At 46.5% G+C, this 27,562-nt stretch overlaps 2 protein-coding genes and 1 pseudogene across 4 annotated transcripts in view; 2 read left to right on the top strand and 1 right to left on the bottom strand.

Annotated features, from left to right (window-relative positions):
* Nucleotides 1-984, top strand: part of NPC1 (NPC intracellular cholesterol transporter 1) — a 54,951-nt gene extending 53,967 nt beyond the window's left edge. For both annotated transcript variants that reach the window (XM_047827046.1, XM_047827045.1), the window contains exon 25: nt 168-984. In XM_047827046.1, coding sequence (XP_047683002.1) covers nt 168-250 — 83 coding nt within the window. In that variant the 3' untranslated portion in view covers nt 251-984. The remainder of the gene's footprint in view (nt 1-167) is intronic.
* Nucleotides 688-19,468, bottom strand: RMC1 (regulator of MON1-CCZ1). 2 transcript variants are annotated; one of them, XM_047827047.1, is made up of 20 exons: nt 19,200-19,468; nt 18,385-18,461; nt 16,197-16,281; nt 14,760-14,816; nt 13,339-13,425; nt 11,269-11,409; nt 10,836-10,939; nt 9,461-9,550; nt 9,267-9,372; nt 8,164-8,275; nt 6,719-6,763; nt 6,415-6,468; nt 4,903-5,031; nt 4,253-4,359; nt 2,744-2,863; nt 2,367-2,444; nt 2,007-2,111; nt 1,842-1,910; nt 1,531-1,756; nt 688-855 (listed from the first exon to the last, which is right to left on the bottom strand). In XM_047827047.1, the coding sequence occupies exons 1-20, from the start codon at nt 19,299-19,301 to the stop codon at nt 776-778; spliced, it is 1,974 nt and encodes a 657-aa protein (XP_047683003.1). In that variant the 5' UTR covers nt 19,302-19,468; the 3' UTR covers nt 688-775. The 2 variants fall into 2 exon arrangements, with proteins under 2 accessions (XP_047683003.1, XP_047683004.1); XM_047827048.1 differs by lacking the exon at nt 19,200-19,468 and adding an exon at nt 18,883-19,058.
* Nucleotides 19,469-25,958: 6,490 nt separating this feature from the next.
* LOC125149198 (60S ribosomal protein L29-like) lies at nt 25,959-27,070 on the top strand (annotated as a pseudogene).
* Nucleotides 27,071-27,562: the final 492 nt, after the last annotated feature.

The raw sequence follows: 27,562 nt of genomic DNA, 5'->3' as shown, positions 1-27,562 counted from the left end.
TTGACTTGAGCTTTATAAGAAGTTGAAGCATTGAGATAGGGAACATGAGGAGTTGGGGTTTTTGAATCTCAGAGGGATAGAAAGTTTGTACTATAACAGAACTACCCTGTCGCCTTCCTTTTCTACTGAAGAAATAACCCAGAAGTTTTTTCTTTAATCCCTCACAGGCCCATCAATAAATAAAGCCAAAAGCTTGGCCACTCAAGAGCAATACAAAGGTACAGAGCGAGAACAACTCCTAAATTTCTAGCCCTCTTGCGAGGTCGGGGGACTCTGAACTGTGTCTGTGGGTCGCTCAGCCTACCGCTCACTGGACAGTAGCTGCACCGTCGAGGCCGAGTTGGACACTGGACGGTACCAGACATCAGGCTACTTAACAGCAGCAGCTTCGGCCATAGTGCTTTTAAACTCAGGAATGCAAATGTGACGCGTGAATCGGAAGCATTACGGAATCAGAAGGCAGCCCCGGGACGCTGCGGGGCCTTCCAGTTCTCCGCGAACCAGACCTAACTCTTTGGCAGGCGGAAGGTGACACTAGCATGGCTGAGTGGGATCTGCTCCCTGACACTTTTTAAAGGCCAATCAATGCAATGTTTTTCCTTTTGTTTGGGAGTAAGCCATCACACAGATTCTATACCGTATTTTTAGTAACATTTGAGGATGGTGTAGATACACTTTACTATAACATTTTGTAGTTTAAAGAGCTTTATTAATGCAATAAATTAACTTTGTACACATTTTTTATATATATATATATAAAAACTAGCAAGTGATTTCAGAATGTCGTAGGCCTCATGAGAGCTTGGTCTCCAAAAACCTGCTTGAAAAAAGCAACATGTTCTTCACAGTGTTCTCCTATAAAAGAAACGCAGATTTAATCAGATGTGGCACAAGAGGGAAAAAAGAATGAAGACTTCACAGCTCACAGATACATATGCTGGGTTTTAACTTATTTTTCTTTCATAAAATACTTTGTTTTCCTAAGCTTTTGAGTTGTCCTTTCGTCCATGGCTGCTGGGCACCTTCACAACCCCAGCAAATCCCCACCTGCTTGGGGAGAAGTAGAGAGGCCAACCTGTCACAGGTAACACCATCTTGCACCATTCGCTAAGCTACAAAAAGTCGTCAGGCCTGAAATAAAAGGGACATGTTCCTTCCCATTCTAAAGGAGGGGATGCCTCAGGTTTCGTAAGTCTGCAGAGAAGAGTGAGTAATAAGCCTGAGGCCGTTTAAACCCTTCGTCGCCCTTTCCTGTTTCGTTCCTGATTCTTCAGAAAGGAGCATTCCCAGACCCACGCTCAGGCCTGAGCTGTGCCCAGAACGCGTCCACTGCAGGTTCCAAAGCCTAATTCAGATTCCACTGGCATTCTGACTTTCCTCTTACCACCATCATGGGATTTTGTTTGTAAAAAAGCTCACGCAGTTCTCCTTAGGGGAACTTTCCCAAAAGGCTTCTCACCTCCTAGCCTGCCAGCATTCTCTTGCTACCCTGTGTTCGCCCCACGCCTTTTTACCACTGCAGTGTCCTACCTGGTGTGAAGTTAGGGTTCCCTCGCAAACGCTGGTTTCGCTGTTCAAAAAACCGAAATATAGTATAGAAAAGCATGTTGTCTTCAGTCTGCTTCGCGGCATCTAAAAATTTTCGTGCAGAAATGTTGTCATGGCCGCCGATGCCCCGGATGAATCTTAAGGCAGCTAACACTTGGTGTTTGGAAAGAAGCACTTCTACTATTTCATCGTTTGCTGTCGAGAGGCGCTGGAAGGGGAGACAAGTCCAGGTAAGCAGCGGCAACAGGAAGAGACGTGAATGCAGTTTAAAACGGGGACATAGCAAGAGTTACCTTCAACATATCCAGAGACAGCTGATGAGCGGGCGGGTAAAAACTTTCTAGGGACAAGAGCAGACAAGCCTGAAAGACATGTTTTCACACCAGCTTCAGCATAAGATGTCAGACGGTTAAATCTGAAGTTTTTAATCCCAGAAGTAAAAGCCTAGGGCCACATACCAGAGGCTTGGAGTCACTGAGGACGTGGTACTGAAGGAACTGGTGCAGCATGTAGAAGAGGTTGTGCTGGACGAGCGTCTTGATGACAAGTTCGTGTAAGTAGTGCTGAGGACAAAAACAGGAGAAGACTTTCCCGGTCACCCAACTACAACACGCGTGAGGCCAGGTGTGTCTAGGATGGAGCTATTCTAAGTGACGGGTTAAGGTTTCTGTCACCTGTGCGTTGACAGGATGCGCGATTAAACACTAATCATCCCGCCTGAGCCCGACACGGTGATGTCGGGAGAGTCACTCAGATTTCGGAGTCTGGTACGCAGACCCCGCTCCTCTAAGTTGGGACCACAAATGGTTGGAAAGTACCTGTACTGTGATCTGAAACTGGTTAAGAGAGCGAATATACTCCATCAGTACGGCTATCACAAATTTATGAGGCATCTCCTACAGAAGAAAAGAAGAGTAGTCTCAAAACCAGACGCTCGCAAGGAGGCCGCCTGCAGCTCCTTGTCTACCCACCCGCCCTGTTTCCGTGCGCCTCTGGCCCAGTGCTGTTCACGGGTTCTGCACAGATGCCTCCAGAACCTCCCCCCGTCGACGGTCACGTTTTGGCCTAGTAGACGCCAAACTATTAGCACTGGGTCTTCACCCAAGAGAACTCCGGTTCTTTAAATCACATTAGGAGTTCTGCTTTCCTCAGTTCCCTGCAGATAAGATCTCTGGCTGGAGGCTCCGTCACCCACCTTCTTCTCCGTGAAGACTGACAGCACGTGGGTGTACATGTCAGACTGATCGACCACAGCCTGGGTCCGCACCGGCCTCTTGAGAAGCGGGCTGCACCGGCTCGGCCCCGCTTCTACTGCCTAGACAACACATTGCAAACGGGACTCTCGTCAGCTTCTAGGGACTCCCAGAAGACTGAATTCCTAAGATACGAGCAGAGGATGGCACTTATTACGTGGACAAAAGCATTTTTCCTGTGCGGGCTGGGGCTGGGTTTAGAAGTCAGAGTTGGTCATCTTGAAAATATGCCAACGTTCACACGTGGAGCTAAAAAAGCAGAAGTCCGCTTCTGCTTGAGACACATTTTTCTCACCTCTTAAAATCCCTCATTTTCTTAATCATGGACTTTCTCGTATTTGTTATCTAATAAAAATGGAATGGTGTACTGGTCACACAGTAAGGGAATACCACTTGTAAGGCTGGATGTGTGCGTTTCCGAGTGGTCAACAAGGCAACCCAAACATTGCTGACTTCTGGGAGAAGACGGACGACTTCCCCAAACTCTCTAGAGCAGCTCGCCCCAGGACTGACGGTGCGGGCTGGGGAAGCTCCAGCATTGCCGGGGGGGGGGCGGGGGGGCCACGCTCTGACCGGCATGCGTTTAAAAAGACTCAGAGCCAGAGCAGCGAGGCACAGAAACCCATCTGGGGTCAGACCTACGGATTCCCACAGCCCAGTACACTAGCAGCAAGGCTGAGGAGGCTCTGCAAGAACCCAGCCCCCCCTCACGTGTCTCACAGGACAGGGACAGGTGCACTCCGAGGTCACTCGGCCTTCAGTAGCCTGCGTCAGTTCTCTTACCCCCGAGGAGCTAAAGGGGAGTGCAGTTCTGGGTTCCTCGTTACTGCCTAAAACCACTTCTGTTTTAAGCCTCAGGACTAATCAGGTCCTTGAAGTGAAATACGTCCTTCCGCTCATCCTAACAGTATAGCAGAACCTGGCTACAGGCCACGTCAATGGTTTCTAGCCGTTCACGACAAACACGTGAACCCGCTCTGTGGAAGCACGGTGCTAATACATCATCACTATCCTGACAGGACGCTGACCGAATGCCAGCATAAGTGTTAATTTTATAGCTGTTACAGCCTAAAAGGAAAGAAAGAAGATGCGGCAAAAGGACTATACGCCTAATTTGTTCAGTCCAGGCTCTGACCGGGCAGAAGTATGTATAAAGTAAGGCAAAGCCGAAACTGCTTTTCTTACCCACAAAACAGATAAGATCAAGGATCTATCTGTAAGATTCAACACAGGTTAAAAACAAGCGAGGGCATTATGTGACACGCAGCCTCAAGCTAAGGGGGGAGGCACAAACTCTGAATCTGTGACCCCCAACACAGCCACCTTGCCACCTGGCACACACACCCCAGTGGTGTTATCCCACCAGAACCTCGCATTATAGTTGGTTAGGAAATACACTGGGCGGAGGGGGTGGAGAAGAGCCCTTTGTCCCAGCACACACACAGCTTTACCGTTGTGTAACTCTGCTCGGCGTCCAGGTACTTCTTGTACTCGTGATTGAGTTTGTCAAAAACCGTGGCGATCACAGGTAAGGTTGCTCTGTCTGACTCGCTCAACACTGGGAAGAATGTTCACACAGGTCAAGTGACTTTACATCCATTTCAGAATTCAGACAGTTGCTAGCACAGAAGTAACTAACCTCAAAGGGTTACCAGGCAAACATACCTTCAAGGAGCATTCAGAGAAAGGGTATCATTTGGAGATTGGAAATCACTCACCAGCCCTTCCTGGTTACTAGGAAAAGGAGCTACAGAAGCTTTCAGTAGAAAGTGCTCAAAGTAGACCTATGCAGTGAGTGACTTGGATTCTGGGAACTGTTTTAAGGCTGGAGATGCTAGCTCATTACCGTCAAGTGCGCCACAGTTAGCTTTGCTTTTGCTGGAACCATCCAATTTAGCTTTTCTACCCAAGTCACTGTAAGTCATTTTTCTGTTTCCTGGTCTTTCCTTCCAGGGGGTTAAATAATTCATTCTTCAAGTGAAGAATGAGGCTCCACACTATGGACAAAGCAGACAAATGTGGCCCAGCTCCCAATAAAGGGTGTGGGCAGCCCAAGCCGAGTACTGGAATCAGTCCGATGGGGAAGGACTCGTCCACTTACTCTGCGAACAGACAGACAGGATGACCATCTTGCACTCCTTTCTCTGGAGGAGAAAGTCCATCAGTCTTCCTTTATCTGGCAAGAGGTTTACGATAGGCTGAAGCTTTACTTGGAGGTTCCAGAGGTAACCTGGATTGAGGAGGCAGCAAATTTCATACTGGATGCAAACGAGAACAGAAGCCCAAAAGATGGTTCCCCTAAAACATTCATTTGGGGGGCGGGGGAGGGGGCCGTCCTGCAAAGCACTGTTGCTACCCTCTTCTTACTAACCCAAGCGCAGTCCAGGGAATGCAGGACACACCTGACGACAGAAGGACGCCCAGCCAAACAACCACCACCCGCTTGACGGTTCCCTCCAACAAGGTCACCCTCTCCAATCAGAGGGACATCAACGGTGTAGCTCCCGAAATAAGGGTGGGTGACAAGTCTTCGATCAACTCAGAGCATTTCTGTCCCCACACCCAGCCCTCTTTTAACCTTGAAGGTAGAAAAGGATGTCATCGTGCGGTATTTACTTTGGTCCTATACTTTGGTTTCTCCCGCACTGGCTCTTCAAGTCAAAAGGTAACTCCAGAGGCTCCCAAGGGAAGTTCATAATTCATGCATTCACCAATCCATGAATTTCCTGAACACCCACACTGCCAGGTAGACAGGTAGTGCCTTCCTCAATTGGGGTTCCACGAGAGAATTCAACACTGCATTAAAGATGACCTGAGTGGTCCCCTTCTCAATTCTCCTGCAGCTGGTCCAGAGCCAGCACTGTTCCAGATGGAGAAGGGAGAGGGGAATTCTACATGCAGTGGAAACCTCGAAAATTCTCGCGAATCCCAGTGGGTAAGACAGGAGAATACACAAGATGACTGAAGACAAATGTGGAAAGTACTCCCAACAGGAAGAGACAGGTGCTAGGGGGTTACCAGGAAGAGAGAGCTAGCATCTTGAAGGAGCTTGCCCAGCACAGTGGGAAGCAGGAGCGCACTTCTATGCAAACAGAACAGAAAAGGGCAAAGACACACGTGGGTAGGACGGAGGGTGATAAGGACAGGGCAGGGAGGGCCTTGTACACCGTGCTGTGGAGTCTGGCTTTTCAGAACAGACAGACCTAAATGGGCTAGAAGCAGGGGAATAGCCATTCTTAATTGTTTATTATAAAACCAATATAAGCGGGGCGCCTGGGGGCTCAGTCAGTTAAGTGTCCGACTCTTGATTTCAGCTCAGGTCAAGATCTCAGTCTGTGGGATCGAGCCCCACACTGGGCTCTGCACTGACAGCATGGAGCCTTCTTGGGAATCTCTACCTCTCTCTCAGAATAAACATTTAAAAAATAATAGTATATGCTCAGGATAAAACAACAGTAGAGAACAGAGTATATAGTGAAAAATTTTCCCATTCCTAAGACTGAAGGAAGAGGTCATTTGTCAGATTCACCTTGAACCTGTTACTGGCTACAAGTGTCATCCAAAACCAACAAGTAACTATTTTCTAACATGATGACTGTCCCCTCTGACCCACCTTGGCTTGCGCTGATGATGATGTCAGGCTGAAAGACAATCCAGGATGAAGAATCTGCATGTTATAGGAAATGGTAAACCAGGATAAAAACCAAAGACAAACCCAGTTCTGTTTAGCACTCGCCCACCCCCTATTTGCAGAGGCTACTCAGGCCCAGGTGGTGAGGAAAGCACCCCCAGGGGGGCTCCCAAGACGTTATTCAGGTTATTCACAGCTGCCAGGCAGGACTGTTCTCACACACCAAGACAAAGAGGGGTACTATCTTCCCTTCTGTGCACAACAGTAAGGCCTTTGTAAAGGATACAGAGTTTGCACGGGATGGGAGACTGGCTGGTCACAGGAGCAGGACCTGCAAATGGAAAAAACACAAGTGTGCAACGACAATGCCACCAGGAAATACTGCCCACACCAGTGCTCAGAGGGTGAAATGCAGTACTTTTAAAGCCTTCAGTAAATGGTGATTCGACTACAGTTGAATAAGGAAGGAGTGAACTGTCTTGTACCACTGATACCACATATAAGGAGGAAGGGGGAAGTTGAGAACAATCTGTGAAAATGGCCTCCCAAGAAGGGGAAAGTACGACTTTCCAACAAAGAAGTTGTTCATTCTTCTGTAATAACCGAAGAGGACTCGTCTTCATTTACACAGTAAATCACCAAGTCCTGGATGGTTCAAAATCACATCCCCAGGCCAGTCACCGAGAAGATTTCAAATAACAGTGCTTTGTGCTTTGTCTAAATAATTAGCTCAATTCCCCATTGCACAGGGTAGGTCCAGGCACAGAGATCTCCTCTAGGAAACAGACCCCAAACACCTCACATGACAGGGACTCTTAATTCCCAGTTGCACTGCCCGTGCATCCATGGTAAACTTGAGAAATGCAGCCCTGCAAATTAAACATCGTTCCCAGTTCTGCTCCGATTACCCAGGGACAATCAGAAGACAGGTTTTAATCAGCTGGTTGGAAAACGTGGTCATTTTGGACAGCCCACTCAAAAGAGGGAAGGGCCCAGACAAGCTAAGGCAAAGAACACCTGAATCTAGAACCTGAGCAGTTCTTGCACGCGGGCCTCAACTCTGGCTGCCAATCACATGGACTTGACCGCTCTCAGGTGACAGCGGGTGCCCTTGTAAAGCCCCCGGGGTGATTCTGATGTGTAGTCTGCTTGAAAACGAACAGCTGAACAGACCAACAGCAGAAGGGGGAATGAGAGCGGCTACCAAGCGCGTCCCCGCGGCACACCCTGCAGCAGCATGGGGCAGGCAAGATACAGAGCCGCTACAAGCCTGCATGGGGCTTACAACCTAGGGGGTTAAACATGACGAAAAGCCTTTAGCTGTGAAAAATGCTTTACCAACCCACGCTCTGGAGGCCAGAGATTCAATGGGCTTTTGAATTCTTATTAATCTTTGCCCAGGCTATGATTTTGATCACACCCGGCATTTGTTTTGTTATAACTGGCCAATTCGAACCTGACTGACTTCTAACTGGTCCCAAAAAACCAGAACGGAGCTGAAGGTTAACGTCTGGATTTGGCTTTCCACCAGTTCACCAGCGGTTACCTTCAGGCCACGTAAGCAGGAGACACAAGACAATCATTTGACACAACCTACTCTTTTAATGCTCACATTATTAGCCCTGGAAAAGGAAGATGCTGGAAGGAACACAAAGCCCCCCCAAAAGCACAGGGGCCTGGGAACCCCTGTGTGTACCCCTCATTCCATCCACTACGCGGAGGTCCCCTTACCTGCCACGGGGATCTGATAGGGCTGAATCGAGCGTGCCGGAAGCACCGGATGATGGAAGGTGACGGTGCCATCAAACTCTCCCCTTAACTTGATGTCAAATATCACCGATGTCTGAAGTGGAAAAAAGTAAGACTCTGATGCCGAAACAAGCCATGACTTGGCCTGTCCCTTCTGTTCTCTCAGATCCCTCCATTCCCGTCAGCTTACAGAGCCTGCATGCCCTGCACTGCACCCCCGCAGGCTGGTTCTACGCGGGGAGGAGTCTGCTGTGATATCACGACTCTGTTACATTGTCCCCCACGCTCACGCACACCCCTGGCATTTATGACAGGCTGCCCTTGAAGAGCTCCAAGTGATTTCAGCAGATCTTTTTCACTTCGACTAGAAATACCTTCATTAGTCAAGATAAGGGTATCGCCACCCTGCGGGAGGCACAGGACACAAGGAGCTTGTCTGTGACCAGATACCCAGCTAACCATGTAGAAAAAAAAAAGCAGGACCCATTCTAGTCTTTCTCTTGGGCCACAAAGCCTCAAAATCATCACCTAGCATTATCTGTACTCACAAAGGAAATACAAAGCTTGTGTGCTCATGCAAGACTGTGCTTCTGCAGTAAATTCCCAGCTTGGCTGAACCAACCAAATAATTGTTCCAGAGTCAAATACCCTCATGTGCTACTTTCTGGAATAGTTTTTAATTAACTGTAATCAGTAAACAGGAAATCATTGTTTTTTTCTCAACCATCTAGAATACCAAACTCATTTGCATCTGGAAGACCAAAGCTTTAGCATGGAAAGTACTTTCTAGTCTCTGTTCTGCATGTTTTGTCAATTTTCAGAACTTTTCTTTTTAATGTTAATTTATTTTTGAAAGAGCACGCACAGGGCAGGGGCAGAGAGAGAGAGAGAGAGAGAGAGGCAGAAGATCCGAAGTAGACTGTGTGCTGACAGCAGTGAGCCTGATGTAGGGGCTCGAACTCACGAACATGAGATCATGACCTGAGCTGAAGTCGGCCACTCAACAGACTGAGCCCCCCGGACGCCCTAATTTTCCTAACTCTTAAGCCACACTGACAGACCAGACACCCACACATAACTCCTACCTCTGTATCCTGATGATGAACGACCACCAGGTTATCCACCACGTTTAGGGCAAACTTCCCCGTCCGATTTAACTTCAATATGTGCATCTTTTTACAGGCACCTTCTCTGTAGGATAACAGAAAGGTCAAAACATAGATCGACAAGATTTAGTTCATATTTTAAAACTGGAGAAGGAGGACAGCATTAAATATACCGTGGTAGATGATATAGGACTACCTCCGCTCCTGTACTATTGGAGGTCCGAGAATGATGCCTCAAGAAGAGAACGTAAAGCTGCCCGTATCTGGAGAACAAAGAGACAGACTTCACACAGGACATCTGAAATTCCTCTATTCTAAATGCTGAATTATGAGGCCATAAGAGTTAAGTAAATTATGACATATTCCCTAACAATATTTCACAGCCAACAAAAATATTTACAAAGTGCAGCTAAAAAAAAAAAAAAACAAAAAAAAAAACCCAAGGCCATTATATAAAAGTGAAAACGGGGATGCAAAACTAAATAGAGCTCCATCACAGCACTTTAAAAGGAAGACAAACTTCTGCACAATGTCCAAAACTACTAGAAAGAAACACATGTTGTTAATAGCTATCCTTGAGTAATACACTGAGTCCACTTTCTTTTTCTGGAACTTTCTGTATCTTCCAAGTTCTACATAATGAGTATATTCCTTGATAACAGGAAAATATAATCACTCTTCATTTATAAGCCTCATGGAAGAAATGCTCCTGTGACCAGTTCCTGCATGCACATTGCTATTCCAGTGGCTGACACTGTCCTCGGTCTGCCACAGGGATGAGACCAGAGGGAAGGGAGTGGGTCTCTGCCGCCACTGGGTGAGGACTGCTCTCACTGTATCTGTTCTCTAACCTGGGATGCCACAGTAGATGGCCTTTTAAAAAAAAAAAAAAAAAAAGGCATTCTAACTCTCAAAGAACGTTAAAGTTCAAAACCACTGTTTTAGGCCATAGAAGAATCCAAGAAGTAATTTAGGAGCAAAATTTGGACATTTTTGAACTGGGTTATGGGTACATAAGGTATTCTTTGCATCAGTTTCTATTATGGTGTGTTTAAAACTTCCATAATGAAGCTTAGAAATTGAGATACTCTGCATTTACAAGCGAGGATACCTTCCTACATAAGTAATTTAGTTCCATGTTTGTTAGATAAACTATGTTCTTTAAAGCCAGCAGGATATATTTTAGCTAAAAATAAATAAATAAATAAAAGTCCTAGATAACCTTCAACTACTCACAGAATAAAAAAAAAAATTATAGAACTAAGATACCTAAACAACAAATTGGTCCAATGTTCTCATTTTATCAGACCAGAATGGTGGAAAAAAACTTCCCTAAGATCACAAAGCTAGAAGAATCAGAAAAGAATGCCAAGCTGACGACCAGTTTTCTCCATTCATAAAATCTAGACACTGAGCGGGAAAGCGGGAGTCTTTATCATGTGCTCCGAGGGCACCTATCGAAAGTGCTGTGCTTTTATGATGCACTTCTGCTACTTCTATTACCAAAAGCAAATGTCAGGAAGGAATTCTCTCAAAAGACAGACATACATGGTCGCCATCGCGATGTCTCTCTCGGAAAGGCTCAGTTTAGTTGACTTGGGCGCAGCTGGTAATTCAATCTCAAACTTGGGCAGCTTTGACATAGTGCCAGCCTGTTGGGGTGATACAAGTTTTAGGAAAAGCTGGTTAAACCTCTTTGATGCTTTAGCATTCCCTACATAAAACCACGGAGGACAGGCACACACTCTGTCTCTCCATCCTTTCCAAAGTCCCACTAAGTCCTTTACTCCCTGGAGTCTGTCCCCACAGAACGAGCCATTCCTGGCCGTGACAGGATGGTACAGTGTGCCCTCTAGTGGTCAGAAGTGGTGAGGTTATTGGAGAAACTTGCCCCTTTGAAGTCAGGGACACCTTAGTATATTAGAGGAACAGGATGGGAGGGGGGAAAGGGAATTTCTCCTAAAGACAGGCTCACTCTTACCCGAAAATAAAAGGGCTGCAGCACATTTCCAAGGACTGTGGTAGACAACAGAATCACAGCACCCTCAGGGCAGTACATGTACCAATTCACGTTGATATTCTGGCTCTTCAGGAGTTTGAGATTTCGTTTCTCCGGTAACACCTGAAGCAAAGTTCGAGAAACAGAATCTTTATTTTAAAATCAGCAAAATGGAAGATGACTGATGGTAAATTAAGAAAACAAGAAAAATCTGGAAAAAAACACTAAGTAAAATTGCACAGGTTTTTGTTTGTTGCAGCTACTGCTCCCCACGCTCAGTGCTTTACCAATCTTGGCTCATTTATTCACACCACGACCCTGAGAGGCGGGCAGCATGGATACCTGACCAAGGAGAAAATACGGCTCAGACACCGCTATGCAGTCACAGCCCAGGCAGGCCAGTTCCCCGCAAGAGCCTGCACACTCTCCAGGCATCATCCACCCAAGAGTCCAGACTACATACTCCCTCCTCCAACCCGTGGAAGCAAACGCGCACACCCCCCCCCCCCCCCCACCCTCAACGATCCCATGCACTGAATCACCCACACCCAGCCTGTAGCACCTGCCTTCTACCTGGCTCTGTCTTGGCTCCAGGTAGCACTGAGTCTGGGAGCAGCTCCCTTTTGCTAACAATCGTGTTCGTGAGACTCTGCATGCAAACCTAGTATTTTACAGTTGAGGCAGGTCTTAAATATACTCTAAATATTCGGATAAATTAAGGAACACTGTATAGAGCCCCGAGACATGAATGCTCCTAGAACACTGTGCTCCAGAACCGATGTGGAAGTCATGGTGGAGAGGCATGGGTTTCTTGACAATTTAGATACGAAACGGATATGCTAGAGTCCTCTTTCTTTTTAACTTATTTCTTGAAGATCTGAAGACCATCTAGATGACATGAATGTACACTTTTCCACTACAGAGAGCAGAAAAGTATATGATTGCCACAAGGAACCTTTCGGGAAAGCAGGTGATCCTATCCACGCTACCATATACACAAAACTCTCCTTCTATGTGTACGAGATTTGTGCAGTTTGTGTTCTTTCTGGTGGTCATTACAAAGGTTTTGAGGACGGCCCCATGGCAAAGCACTAACATCTCACATTTTGCTTAACGGGTGTATTTTCTCCATCTGTACATTCTAAATTATACTGCTTTCATTAGGTCAACAAAATTGAACCCCGAGAATATCCGAACACTTTCTAGATGAGCTCCACTGAAAGATTCAGAAGCATGCTCAACAGGTCGGGCAGCTGGAACATATTACAAGACAAGGCAGGTACCGAGTCGAGTCAAGTCAACAGAGCAAAAGGGCAGCCTGTGCAACGGGAAGTATTTGCAAACCATCTCACCTGAGAAAGGGCTAATACCCAGACTATATGTCTATGGACTCATCATATGCAGTTCTGGCAGAAATGTGGAAAACAGATATCCCTATACCGGAAGTCACAGAGCAAACTTCTGGACAAAATTTAGCAATATCTGTTCAGCTTTTCGGATGTTCGTATCTGTGCCGTAATTCCCCTTCCAAGAACTGCCTCACCCAAGAACATAAAGAAATGTCTGCAAGCATGTTCACTGCAGAATTGTTTACAATCACAGAAAAATGAAAACAAGCCAGAGGTTCATCAACAGGGACTTAATTAAACCGCAGTGCACCCACACAACAGAACACTACTCAGAATAAAATATGGACAAATGTCCAAGCCCCACTGCTATGGAAAAAAAGCCAGCCACAACTTCATATACAACATTCCCATTTTTATAAAAAAATGAAGTTTGCATGTGTGTAGGAAAACAAAGAAAAACGTACTATTCATACTAGTTATTTCTAGGGATTATGGGGGGACTTTTACCTTCCAGATAGCCTGGTAATGTTTAAATGTTTTATAAAAAACATGCATTTCTTGTAATTAGAAATAAAGAACAAAAACCCAAACAAAAACCTAAAGTTCTAGAATCTCAAAATGTCTATTCAGTAGTGAATTCAGAAGGCTGCCACACTGCCATCACAGACCGTTGTCCAGCAAACAGAAGTGATCAACATAATACCTGGTAAAATTCAATTCCTTGATCTGTTATGAAGACAATTTCAGTAGAACTGGTCCAACAGAATCCAAGTATGTTGGCATTCTTGGTCTGAAAAGGATTACAAAAATTTTTTTTAATTAATTAGTTTTTGTACAACTCTTCAAAAGCTTAAAATACTCTACTTCTCACACTCTTTAATAAAAGTTACCCCGATTTGATTACTTACTAAGAAATCAAACTTACTTTTCAATACAACATTCCCAGATTTCCACCTGGGATGCCTCACTAAAGCACCTGACTCTTAATTCCTTCTCAAGAACAGAGGGAAGAGTCTGAATTTTGCAGAAAGGTAACTGACCAGCACACACAGATATCAACTTCTTCCTTAAGGAAAATCAAAGGGCAGGTGACTTTCTCTTAGCTGTATTCTAAAAACATGCATTATAAAAGTAGAAAGGCTTAGAAGGTTCTCAATGAGTGCAGACCAAGATGGCGTTGGGGCCCTGAGCCCACCCCTTCGCCTCCCCTGCTGCACAGCAGTGCCCCAAACCTGAGGCCGCACAGGGCTAGGACAGGGGCTCTGCGGCCCACAGATCCAGAGGTCTGTGAGGGGCTCGGTTCGTGGGCCGCAGGGCCTCTCCTTGTCACAGAGCCCACCCTAAACTCCATTTGCTAAACTCCATTTAGCAAAACCACTGTGAAGCTGCTAAAAGCCATACCCAGCCACTAGCACCTTCTGTTACCTTTCAGGGTGTCGCATTGCTGCTTTGAGCTGAGCCCCACCGCCTCGCCTCGTTTATGCTACCCAGCAAATCTAATTAAAACCGATTAGAATCTACACTTGGGGAAAGAAAGTGGAAGGACACAAGGACAACAAATCAAGGAAAGGAAACATCATCAGGAGAGGGGAAAACACTCCTCTTCCTAAAACCCCCTACAAGGCCACTATGAAAGGAATCCAGGGTCCGACACCCCCCCCCCCAACAGCTGGGCGATTAATGTCCTGTCACCCATTTAATCCTCCCGATTTCATCTTATAAAAGAAGAAACAGGCTTTTAAAACTGGGACGACTGGGTGGCTCAGTGGGTTAAGCATCCCACTCTTGATTTCGGCTCAGGTCACGAGCTTAACGGTTCTCAAGATCCAGCCCCAAGTCAGGCTCTGTGCTGACAGTGTGGAACCTGCTTGAGATGCTCGCTCTCCCTCTCTGCCCCTCCATGCCCTCGTGCTCTCTCTCTCTCTCAAAGTAAATAAACATAAAAAAAAAAAAAAAAAAACTTTTAAAACTGTCCAAGTCACAGAGCCAGCGTGCAACAGGAGTCAGCATAAGGCACAGCCTGCCTCTCAGGGTGTGCTGGCAATTCCCAGGGCACGCTGCCCCTCCCCCACGTCACCCACACAGTGAGATGGCCAGCAGCCGGGAAAGGATCTGGGCTCATACCTTGCACTCTTGAGTGTATTCCAGCTGAGAACTATCCGGGATAAAATTAGAGAAATCCTGAAGAGTAAAAAAACCACAAGGAGAAATTGGGATCAAGCAGCATACTGCCAACAGACACTGGCATACCACCAGACAGACAAAAGACAAATTTAAAAAGTGATCGGAAAAAAAAACCGGATAGAAGGCAGGAAAACCAAGAAAACCAATTTGGACAATCTGTCCCCTTCCAATGCAATAAAAAAAAAAGTTAATCCAATTATCCAGTTAGTTTAGAAACTGATACCGAAAACCAATGGATTCCAGAGAAATGTGTTGCTGCCTCTTATAAGAGGCTTTCCAACAATTTTAGCAATTAATACTGACAGGGGAAAATCAGATTCTGCCTGTTTCCAAAAGGTTTTGCTCTACTTTACAAATGGTGACGGTGAATACTTAGGAAAGTGAAAATGCCAAACGGGTGCTCCAACTTTGAATGTCTGTTCCTAGGGGATCAAGCATTCAAAGATGCAAGCAGTGAGTAAATGGAGTTACTCCATTAAAGCTAATTCACAAAGTTGCCAAAAATACAACTCACATGATCTATGCCGCTACCAATCAATCCAAGATTGCCTGAGGTTCCAAATTACTTTAAAACATTTTTAAGTCAAAAATGACAAACTAAGGTCACAAATATTTATCCCTTGAAATGTCTCTCTCATCTTCAAGAATTCCCAAGTCTCGGGGTGCCTGGGTGGTTCAGTTAAGCATCTGACTTTGGCTCAGGTGATGATCTCACAGTTTGTGGGTTCAAGCCCCACATCGGGCTCTGTGCTGACAGCTCGGAGCCTGGAGCCTGCTTCGGATTCTGTGTCTCCCTCTCTCTCTGCCCCTCCCCTGCTCATGCCCTGTCTCTCAAAAATGAATAAACATTAAAAAAAATTTAAAAAAAAGAATTCCCAAGGCTCAAATATAGTACAACAGAACTATAACTTTCAGGACATTAAAATAATAAATGCTTCCTTTAGCTGTTTTTTTGTAATTCATTCTCTTCTAAGTGTACTTCTAATGTCCTTTCCTTTACTCTGTACTTAAAGATATGTCCTGGGGCACCTGGCTGGCTCAGTCAGTAGAACATGTAACTCTTGATCTTGGGGTTGTGGATTCGAGCCCCACGTTGGATGTAGAGATTACTTAAATAAAACTTAAAAAAAATAAACAGGGGCACCTGGGTGGCTCAGTCGGTTAAGCACTGACTTTGGCTCAAGTCATGATCTCCTGGTACATGAGTTCGAGCCCAAATTGGGCTCTGTGCTGACAGCTCGGAGCCTGGAGCCTGCTTCGGATTCTGTGTCTCCCCGCCCCTCTCTGCTGCTACACCGCTTGTGCGCTCTCTCTCTCTCTCTCAAAAATACAATAAACATTAAAAAATTTTTTTAAATAAATAAAGGCATGTCTTACCACAGTTTTTGAGGTCCTCTGAACAGCCAATATCTTATTTTCTAAGGAAAACTTTATGCATTTCACTTCTCCTTTGTCTTCCATTCTTTAAGAAAAAAAGGGGGTGAGTTAAAAAGTTAAGAACTGAATTCTAGCATCTATCAATCTGTGAGAAAAGGCAAGTTAAATACTCAGAAAGCAGCAGATCTTAGTTGAAAATTATGTTTCTGACACTATCAGGACTTCTTTTCAAACAACAAAATCGAACTGGCAGCAAGTTGCCAGTGAAATTTACACTGTGGTTAACAAGTGACTGAAGAATGGAGAACAGATGCACTTTCCCCTGAGAGTCACTTTGGACATTAATAACCAATACCCACCCAGCAACCTTCTCCACCAACCACCACCTTCCCCCACCCACCATGCTCTTACAGCCAAGCTTACGCTTTCCCATTTACTTCCCAACCCCCGGCATCTTACGGGGGCCTCAAACAGATGTTTACAAGAGGAAGTCAAGGGATGAATTACAGGGCCGCACAAGCAAACTTAAAGACTGTGGTGATGGTTAACATGTCAAAACTCATCAACTGTATACATTAAATATATGCAGTTAATTATACCACCAGATAACTGTTAAAAATACACAAAATTGCTAAAATGTTTGCCATCAAAACTTAAAATTTAAAAGAGGATAAATTCAGTATCTTCCTCCTCAAACCCTACCAAGCCCCCAAATCTGGATCAGCGGCTCACTGTTACTTTCCACACCCAAATGATCACCAAGACTTACCCAAGACCTTCCCAAGCACCTCCCAAGTGCCTATGTGATAGTCTACTCGGCCTTGGGTCTGGTCTTGGGTATGCCTGGTTCAGACTACTGCAGTCGACGCTCAGTGGTACCCCTGATTTTGACATGCTCCCAGGTAATCCAAGGTCAATGCTGTGAACAGCGTGATCTTTCCGAACGCTGATAAGATCGTGCCATGCCCCCATCTTACAACTTCCAATAAGATAAAGCCCTAATTCCATAGCAGAATACATAAGGTTCAAGCTGACTCCTGCCAGGGGCCAAACCACCCCCACCTCTCCTTCCCTGTGAGGACACCTGATCTCAGTTACACAGACCTGGAATCCCCCAAAAACCCTGCCTGCTAAGCTTTGCATTCTGGCGTTCTTCGCCATCTGAAAGGCCATCTCTCTTCCCCACTCAGAATCATTCCATTCAAGCTTTAAAGTTTAGCTCAAAGACTCCCTCCTCTCTGAGGCCTTCCCCGTCCGAGGCAGTGGTCTTCCTCAGCCTACCCCAAGATAAATGTCTCCTCTCTCTTGTGTGCCCCAATTCTGAACACAGTGCTATTACAGCATTTTCTCACAATCGACAGAATGTGTCCACACACTTGTCTCCCACACTACATTTATGAGTTCTCCAAAAGGGCGCCAGGCTAATTCAAAACCTTCACATGCCTGGCGCCTAGCACAGGGCGGGGGGCTGCAATCAGTGTGTCCCAAACAAATGATGATTCATTTTCCACTTCAAAAACTCGTTCTTACTAACACAGGCCACCTGCAAAAAATTTAAGTCACCACTGAATCGAGGGCCCACACTACACTTTCCCTTCCTGTAATCACAGGAACGAAGACCAGATAACTTATCAACCAAATCAAGGCACTTCAGAAAGTGAAAGGAAGTGCTATTTGCAATTATACTGGTTCAACCTGCATACACTGGGACATCCAGTCACCGTTGGTGGAAGCTGGGATTTTCTTAATATAATTATACAGGAAACACTAACCTAGGAACTTCCTCCACCTACCACATACTCTGGAAAGAGCTGGGCCACAGGCAAATGAAGGCCCTCCTCCGCCAAGACACCGGAAATGGACACATCAATAAACTGCCTTGCTAATTTCAAGTAGGAGGAAGTAGGTACCCTATGCTGGAGCATTTGATTCCCAAATCAAGAGACAACTACTCTACACATTTCACTCTGACATGAAGTACTGATGTGTGCCATGGAGACTGCTCGCAGGTGTCTGCTTGGCAGGTGTCTGCTTCCCTCTCCCTAGAGGCAGGGATGTGCATGCGCACAGACTTCAGAACTTTTAGGAAAGACAAAGGACAAACTTTTAAAACCACCTTCTGAAGACGAAACAGAAAAACATCATTTTATTTACACGTGAAAGTTATTCTGTAAATGTCAATAGTTACCTAAATGAGATGGGATTCCTATCATCTGGGCCTTTAACTACCACCCCAGTAGCTCCACCAGATCGAACTGCAAAAACCTAGGAGGCAAAAGAAGCAACGTTAATGGCCTGAACTTTGAAAGACTTGAGACACAGACACCAGCCTAACAAGTGATTATTTCTACCACACCCCACTCTTGGTTCAGATCAACTAAGGTGGCACATATTCATCTACAGATACCTGGTGTTCACAAGAATTTTAAGGGGCAAGGGAGTAGCAGAGGCCAAAAAGGTTAAACCATTGTGAGTGCCACCCACTGTGCAAAACCGGGCCTGGGTCGCCGAGGCTACAAATTTTAATCCAGTTCAGCAAAAGCGCCACTGATACACTTAAGCACACCCTATTACTCCTCACACTGCTTCCCCCACCCTCCGTTTCCAAAAGTCCAAGAATAAAGCCAATCTCAACGCCTAAATCCGTGAGTGCAAGAGTAACTAATGACAAACACAACAAAGGCACCGAGAAAGGGCTGGCAAGCTAACGGCCGACCACACCGGCCAAAGGGCGCTGCAGGGTCGGTGGCGCAGGTTCGGGGTCAACCCAGCTGTCACTTTGGAGGAGAAAGGCCCCGCCGCGGTGGCGCCTGGTCCCTCGGCCCACCCAACAGCACGGGGCTGGTGCCAGTCCCGCGCCAGGACCGGACGGGAGGCCCCAGGCCTGGTCCCCCAGCACCCGGCCTGGGCGCGCGCGCGCGCAGGACGCCGCTGGGGGCGCGGGGGATGGCGGGCAGGGTGCGCCCGGCCGCGCGGGGAAGGAGGGCGCGGGCCGGCCCGGACCTGCTTGTTGGCCTCATCGAAGAAGACGCAGTTGACCGGGTTCGCCTTCTCGAAGTGCACTGGCCGGTCGCACAGCTCCAGATAGTAGTCCTCCTGGCCCATAGCGGGCGCCGCGGCGGCGGCGGCGGCGGCGGGGGGTCCGGGGGCGGCCGCCAGCGTGGAGCCGGGCAAGCTGCGCCCGGCACCGGGGCGCGGCGAGTCAGGCCGGGAGGCGGCGGCGGCGGCGATCCGAGTGGGCGCGGAGGCCGCTTCCTGGTGCCACGCCCCCACCCCGTCCGGCACGTGACCCGCCGCCCTCCGCGCTTAAACCGGCGACTGCTGACCGGCTGCGGTGGGGCCTAGCGACCGCGACCGCGCCCCGCTCGGCACAAGAGGCTCCTCCCCTTTCCTGGGGGGCGGAGTCCCAGCGCGGCTCGCGGGATGGGGACGTGACCCGGAAGCCGCGCAGAGGCGACGGCGGTAGTCCGCGCGGCTACTCCCGCAGGCGCCGCCGCTCCCGCCTGCGCCCACTGTGGCGTGTTCTGTTCCGGGAGGCTTGCGCACGGCCGGGTGCCCGCCTGGGACAGGGCTGCGCCTGGTTTAGGGAAGGCTTACTCTCTCTCGGAAGGGTTTATTGAGCCTGCTTCTGGGAACTTAATAAGCGAGAGGAGTGCTGTGGCCAGCGCCTGGATGCTGTGAGCATGTAACAGGAAAACCTAGTTTAGATTGCAGTCAGAAAGCCTTTTTTGTATGGCTTTGACCTTTAAGGAGGGTTGGGGGAACGCCTCATTCAAGACACAGACAAGAGGGAGGAAAGGCGGGATCACGGATGATCGCTAGGTGGCCATGTCAACAACCGATGGCTCTGGGCACCATTCTCTAAGATACAGAGACTTGGGAAGTTTGGCAGGGAAGTGGTGAGGATCAAGAGTTGGACATGTGAATCCGAGGAGAAATGACATCTATACAGATGGATATGTGGGTCTGAAACTCACCAGGAATGACAAGGCTGGAGATAGTAATTGGGGCTTATTGGAATACAGATGGTATTTGAAGCCACAGAATTGGGCGGGGTTGGTCACATAGAGCATAAAGTGAATAAAGCAACGGGAAACCCATCTGTAGAATCCAAGAAGAGGAATCAGTACAGGACAACAAGCAGAGCCTGCCAGAGAAATATGCAGAAAACTAGGGGCCCCGTTTGCCTCTGGGGCTGAGTGAAGAACTGTTTGAGAAGGTAGGGTGGGGTCCACTTTGACAAAAGCTGAGAAGCCAGAGAGGGCGCTGAAAAGTGTCCCACTTTTACCCCAGGGAATACACCGATACTTCCATGGGACGTATCGCTGCAGAGACTGGGAGGCAGCAGGTTGGAAGTGGGAATGGGAAGTGAGGATGAGGTGATAGCCGGCAAATCCACCTTAACAGATCTGGAGAAGCTTGTCTCTGAGAGGAGCAGAGGAATGGGGATGGAGGTGGCCCAGGATGGGAGGATGTAGGTATGAGTTAGGTTTTTCAAACGAAAGCAGCAGCAAGGCTGTGCATACTTTGCCTAAGAACCTTGCAAGTCTCTTGTGGAGCCCAGGAATCTGCAGATGCCAGGTACCTCTGAGACAGAGTTGGAGGACCATATTTAAAAAGAACTGAGACATCTTTGCATGAGTGAGAATGGTTTAGCAGAGAGGTAAAGATGGAGTGTAGAGAAGACGAGGTACCCAAGTCAGGTGAGATGCGGCAGAACCCAGAGTACACACAGAGGGGTTGGTCTTTTCCGTAATCATGGGGGAGAAGGAGGCTGGGAGATCCATGGGTAAGAAGATGAGGGCCTTCCTCTCCTTTCCTTAATGAACACACACACACACACACACACACACACACACACAGAGGAAGGAAGGAAGGAAGGAAGGAAGGAAGGAAGGAAGGAAGGAAGGAGAGAAGAGGGAAAACGTGCTTCAGTAAGCCTCCTGCCATTGGCCACATCTGTCCTTGTCTGTGTGATCCACTAACCAGGATCCTTCCACCCCTGTCCTGCCATCACCTATCAGCATTACCTGTGGATGACCCATCCCTCCAGCTGCTCCCCTGTGACCCTCGTATGTTCTACCTTTTCTGCCCAGTGTTACCCTCTCCTTCCCTTCCCTCCTCATCCAGCTGCAATTCCATTTTCGTCCATTCCAGTACTAATTTTGCCATTACCCTTAACGTCCTTGCTACTCTGTCCTTGTCACGCTTGTCTGACAGATCCTCAGCCTGGATGAACTCCACCTGCTTGCTCTGCACCTGCCACTGCCAGAGGAGGAGCCGCAAGACCTGGCAGCAGGCACCAGCAGGAATGCTTCTGGCCCACAGCCCTGCCTGGCTCTCCCCCCTGCCCTCTCCTCCCTCCTTCCCTGCAAAGATATTGCCAAGCCTTCTCCACTCTCCTCAGCCTGCCTGCAGCCCTTTGCAGACCCCTTGCCTCTGTTTATGGAGAAAAGTGGATCCACCCCACCGTTGCTGCCCCCTCCACCCTTCTGATCCTCCATGAGGTTAGAAAAACACCGGTCCTGCCCAAGGACTTCTTTGGATCCCATTTCTCACTTTCTCAGAAAACTTAAGGTGTTGATTGTCACACCTCTTCTCACACCCTGGCTCCTAGAAATGGTCTTTCAATTAGCTGCTCTCTTCTTAAAACAAACGAGCTGAAAACAAATGAAAACTTTTCCTGAAACACTTCTGTCTCCAGATAAGACCCCCTCCCTCTGTGTCACAGCACACTTCTCCAAAGAGTTGTCATGTTCTGCCTCCACTTCTCCACTCCAGCCCGGCTGCTGCCCCATCACTGTAAACAAGGCAGTGCCCATCAAGGTCCTCAGGAAGCTCCATGGCACTATGTTCATGAAAACCTTTCAGTCATTTTATGGATTTCCCAGAAGTACTCAGTACCTTTTAATCACTCCCTCATGCTCATAAAACTTTGTTGATATTTATCTCGGTAGTTATTTGATTAAGTCTGTTCCCGTTGTACAGCGAGATCCACAAGAGCAGGGCCGTGTCTTTGTGCTGCTGTCTCTCAGCGCTTACTAGGGTCGCCTCCACTAGGGTGCCTCAGAGCATCTGGGAATCAGCATGTCGAAAACACCACTCCTGACCTCTGCCACCAGGGTCCTCTCCCAGGGTCCCATATCCCTGTAAATGGCACCTCCACCCATCCATTTGCACAAATCAAGAAGCTGGAGTCATCCTGGACGCTTCTCACCCTCTTACCATCCCCATGCCCAAACGCTGGTAGGCCATCAAGTGAGAATAAGTAAAGTTTGGAGACTGGGGAGGCCCCCAAATTTCACTACGCCAACCTTCCCTACGAAGGGGCATACTTGGAGCATGAGCCCCACAGGAATGTTGGCCAAGAGCAGGGAGGCAATCGCACGGTGTGTTGGAGGGTCGCTCAGAAAACTTCTGTTACTTCCTTTCAACATCGGGCATCTTATTCCTCTTTCCAGAGAGATTCCTTCAACTGTGGCAAAGTTTTGCTTCTGACAGAGCCAGGCTTAATTTTTGTGCGCCTCGCCTTGGGTCTGCAAGCAGCATTGAGATCTGCCTGGCTATGGGTTAGAGGTCCCCAAACACAGTGGTCTTGACAGTGGCCATGGCCCAGGAAATGCTGAGAATCTAGGGAGCCACCGCAGGTCACACAGAATCCAGAGGATCTGGAACCACCTTGGGCAAACCAAATCTTGGCCTCTCCGTGGTCCATTTCTCTCAGTCACAAACGTCCTTGTTTCTGTATAGTTGAGCATTAAAGACATTTTGATTGTTGGCCCCATGCCCATAAAGAATTCCCTGTTCTTCCCAAATTTAAAAAATTATCTTTTCCTTGGTAAACATCAAGACTGAAAATAGGCCTTAAAAATGGATCAGTATTCATTTCTAGAATTTTCAGTTTGCAAATGTTACCAGGTCTCAAATGTGTAAGCACCTGATACCAGTTTGGGAATCACCATAAATGACAGACCAGAATTAGAATTAGGTGACAATTTTCTTTCCATTGTATCCCCATCCAGCCTGATAAATTACTTTGTTTACCAGCAGGTTCTTTCTGTGGACTTCCTTTGTTATTTATGCAGATGTTTCCTTCTTCAGTTCTATTTATGTTCATAGTTCTTATTTCTGCTCTTTAAACATTAAATCGACAAAAGAGTGCAAAGCCATATACCTCTTTTTGGTGTATTTTTATTGCTGCCACACTTTCTGTCAGCTCTAGATTTGATTTTCAGAGAAAAATAAAAGTTTATATACAAATCAAAATAATCCAAATGTTTTACATTTGAATTTTACTTTTATTAGGAATAAAAAGTTTTAGTTTTTTAATGATTCATTAAACAATCTCAAAACATTGTTCTTTTAACTGCATTTAGGGTTTTTTTGGAAGATAATTAGAGCAAAATTTTTCTAAATGCCTGTGTTTTACATTGAGCCCCGTGGAAAGAGGCCTCTTTGCTCATCCCTTCCCATGACTGTATTGGAGTAAAAGTTCACAAGTGTGTTCGAGCTCAAAGGTATTTCCCAAGATGGTCTAGTTCAATGACTCCACAAACCAGGTGGTTGTCAGAATCAAAAGTTTTTAAAAATAAACAAAAACATGCTATATTGTAATTATGAAAAGAATGTACACGTGGAGGTCAATATAATTTTAGTACAGAAAGATATGAAGTGCAAAAAATCTCTCTTCTCCCACCTCCCCCAAATCCTCAAGGCCTCAACCCAGAGGAAGCCACTGTTACCAACATCTCTTTTAGCTCTGACGATAACACTATTACCTCTCGTATATTTACCTTGTTTTATGAGCTTCAGGTAGTACATGTTACTATGCTATGAAAAGATGAGGAATTTAGCACATTGATCTGTCTCTTCCCCAATACTTCTCAATTTTTGTTGCTTATATCATTTTTAATTCTTCTAGTATTTACTCACATAACTTCATATATCTAGGCCTCCATTTTCAATCCACCAGTGTTAGCAAGTTTCCAGTGACTCTATACTACATATGCAGAGATGAGGGCACCTGTACCAACCCCTCTTCTCTGCTTCCCACTCACTAGTCCAAACTTAAGTTTAGGGCATTTACATTCTATAAATATAAATTCAATGCCTTGTCTATGGATTATATCTAAATGTTGAAAAGTAATCGTTTTAAAATACTATCATTATTTTTTTTTAATATCATGATATTCACCATAGAACCCTGTGGAATTATTGGGGCTATAAAAAAAGTAAATGTAATTTTGGTTCCCTAAACTTGACCTCTTAAAAAGAATATCCCAGGGGCACCTGGGTGGCTCAGTCGGTTAAGCGGCCGACTTCGGCTCAGGTCAAGATCTCACAGTCCGTGAGTTCGAGCCCCGCGTCGGGCTCTGTGCTGACCACTCAGAGCCTGGAGCCTGTTTCAGATTCTGTGTCTCCCTCTCTCTCTGACCCTCCCCCGTTCATGCTCTGTCTCTCTCTGTCTCAAAAATAAATAAACGTTAAAAAAAAAAATTAAAAAAAAAAAAAGAATATCCCAAATATCAAGGTCAAAATTCTCCACCATTTGCTCAAAAACTCATGGCACGTTTTTGTTTGCTTCAACAAAAGCTGACTTTGTCATATGGTTTTTTGTTTGTTTTTCTGGAGCTCTTAATTGCTTTGCGTTGTTGTTGACAGAAGAGACTGTGTGTTTATTTATCTTTCAGCTCTTCCAGGTTTTTGTGAATTACAGCTTGTGTAATGGACTCCAGGTTATTCTTTCACACAGGTCCCTACATAGGGTCTTAATGTTCTGAATATGCAGTGTTTGTATCAGTTGGAATTGCATTTGCCATTTGCCTGCAAGTAACAGAAAACCCAACTTATAGTAGCTTACCCAAATAGCACTGATTTTCTAAAGGAAAAAGAAATCTAGAAGTAAGCCATCCAGGCCCAGTACTAAGGTTCCAAGATGCTTTGGAGATCTACGTTCCTTCTTTCTCTCCACTTAGCTATTCATGCTGTCACTGTGTGGCTTTTGTCCTCATGCTCATCATGTGATGGCTGCAGGATGGATGCTTACCTCTAACACGGGGTCTGCAGTCCCCAGGCAGGAAGAAGGGGAAATGTGAAAAGCAAAGAGCCAGTGCTGGCTGAGTTCAATCATCTTTGAAGAGTTTTCTCGGAGGATCACACCCACTGACCTCTGCTTACATCCTATTGGTCATGGTTGTCTGATAGCCACTCTAGATGCAAGGGAGTCTGGGAAATGTAGTTTGTAGCTGAGTACATTATGCCCTGTAGAAAATAAGTTTTTAGTAAAGGAAATGTAAATACATCTTGGGTTAGCAACTAGCAATGAGTTTTTTTTTTCTTCATTGCATTTCAAGGTTAGTTGTGCTGTTTGTTAAAAATTTGGATTCTCAGGTCCTATTGTGGTAGCCCCTCCACCCCCCACCCCCCCACCCCCCCACCCCCCCACCCCCCACACCAGCTTGGGAATGTTACTATTCTTAGTAAACCCCCTCAAGGGATAATTTGCATCCAGATCTTCACCTGTTCACAGACAAACGCGGGAACCACTGTTTATTTAGTTGTGAAAGTCAAAGCTACATATGAACTCTTTCCCCCCACCCCCTTATGGATTATTTAATCAACACATGTTTCTAAAGCTCCCATTTTGCATCAGCTTTTTCTTAAATTCTGTGGAGAACATGGATGTATCAAGCATTTACTACCCCGGCTCCAAAAAAGTGCATTATAATGCAGCATGCATGATACCTAAGAATCTAAGGAACGTAATATTGTGCTAGAGCTAAGAAGGGCTAGAGGGGCTTATTGGCCCAGCCCTGCTTCAAAGACCAGTGTGGTCAAACACAGAAAGGGGCTAGTTGGAGAATGCAGAGGCTGACAGTGGTCAGGGTTCAGACAGGCAAAGAGGGCAGTTGACTTCGGAAAGAACACATGATAATAAGTACAATATAAACACGAGGGAAAGAAGCAAGCAGGCTACTATATGCAGTATTTTAGAGTAATACAATTTAAAGGTAATGAGAAAAGACTGGTACGTTATTGCCATTTCATAACTATTTTTTTGTGATTTAAAAGCTTTGCACAAAACAATATCTGATCTCTTCAAGCTAACATTTGAGTTGAAACACTCCTATATTAAAACTGCTAATGGGAGGCTTGGGCTTTGGTGCAGGCATGGACAAGTCCAAGAAACACACCAGGCACAACCAGTCACAAAAATGGCACAGAAATGGCATCAAGAAACGATGGTCACAAAGGTATGAATCTCTCTTGGGGGCACCTGGGTGATTCAGTCGGTTAATCGGCTGACTCTTGATTTCAGCTCAGGTCATGATCTCGTGGTGTGGGAGTTGGAGCTCCACGTTGGCTCTGCGTTCACAGCACAGAGCCTGTTTTGGATCCTCTGTCTCCCTCTCTCTGCCTCTCCCCACCCCTCTCAAAAATAAATAAATGTTAAAAAACAATTGAAAAAAACCCAAAGGTATGAAATCTCTTAAGGGGGTAGACCCCAAGTTCCTGAGGAATACACTTTGCCTGGAAGCATGACAAGAAGGGCCTGAAGAAGATGCAGGCCAACAACGCCGAGTTCATGAGTGCACGTGCCAAGGCTATCAAGGCCCTCGTCAAGCCCAAGATCCCAAACAGTGGCAGCTGCAAGCTCAATCAATCGACTTGCCTACATCGCTCACCTCAAGCTTGGGGAACGTGCTTGTGCCTGCACTGCCAAGGATCTCAGTCTCTGCCGGCCAAAGGCCAAGACCAAGGCCAAGGCCTAGGCTCAAACCAAGGCCCAGGCTGCAGCTGAAACTCCGGCTCCAGCCCCTGCTGCGGCTCAGGTTCCCCAAAGTGCCTGGGCCCCCACAGAGGCTCCGGTGTAGAGCCTTCTGTCTGCCAGGGTGAGGAGGGCAGGACTGGTGTGATGCCTGGCCTTCTATCAGCCTCCTGTGCTACTTTTACAAATAAACCTGCGGCAGGATCTGTCAAAAAAAGAAAAACAAAAGAAAAACAAAAAACCACAACTGCTATGCATATCCAATAGTATTTTAAAAATAAAATACTGGGGGCAAGGCGTGCCCTAGAATTCACTTGGTTTTAGAGTGTGTTTAGGTAAAATAATGTCTGTGTGTGTATTGCTTTTATTAATATGACATACTGTGTGATAGCTGGACCTAGCAGCTCCTCAGTTGTGTGTAATATTAAGTAAGAGCAAATTTAAAAAAGGAAACTCTACAGATCCTGGGTGGATGGGGAACCCTCCTTGACTATTTTTTGCATGTCGGGGATAAAAGAGCTACCGCACGGCCAGGCAGCCAGGCTGTTTCTGAAACGTGTGTGCCACTTCTAGAATGTCACACAGCTGAGTCGTGTGT

Source organism: Prionailurus viverrinus, chromosome D3 (genome assembly GCF_022837055.1).
Source record: "Prionailurus viverrinus isolate Anna chromosome D3, UM_Priviv_1.0, whole genome shotgun sequence".
Classification (NCBI taxonomy): domain Eukaryota; kingdom Metazoa; phylum Chordata; class Mammalia; order Carnivora; family Felidae; genus Prionailurus; species Prionailurus viverrinus.
The sequence above is the reverse complement of the archived record's forward strand: the minus strand, read 5'-3'. Positions and strand labels throughout refer to the sequence as shown.

Excerpts from the sequence above, each read along its gene's own strand:
- RMC1 (XM_047827047.1), bottom strand. The coding sequence starts at position 19,301 with ATGGGCCAGGAGGACTACTATCTGGAGCTGTGCGACCGGCCAGTGCAC. Across the intron at positions 9,551-10,835 it reads GACATCGCGATGGCGACCAT|ATACGGGCAGCTTTACGTTC; the intron begins GTATGTCTGTCT and ends TTTGTTCTCCAG. Across the intron at positions 2,112-2,366 it reads AGTTTCAGATCACAGTACAG|CACTACTTACACGAACTTGT; the intron begins GTACTTTCCAAC and ends TTTTGTCCTCAG.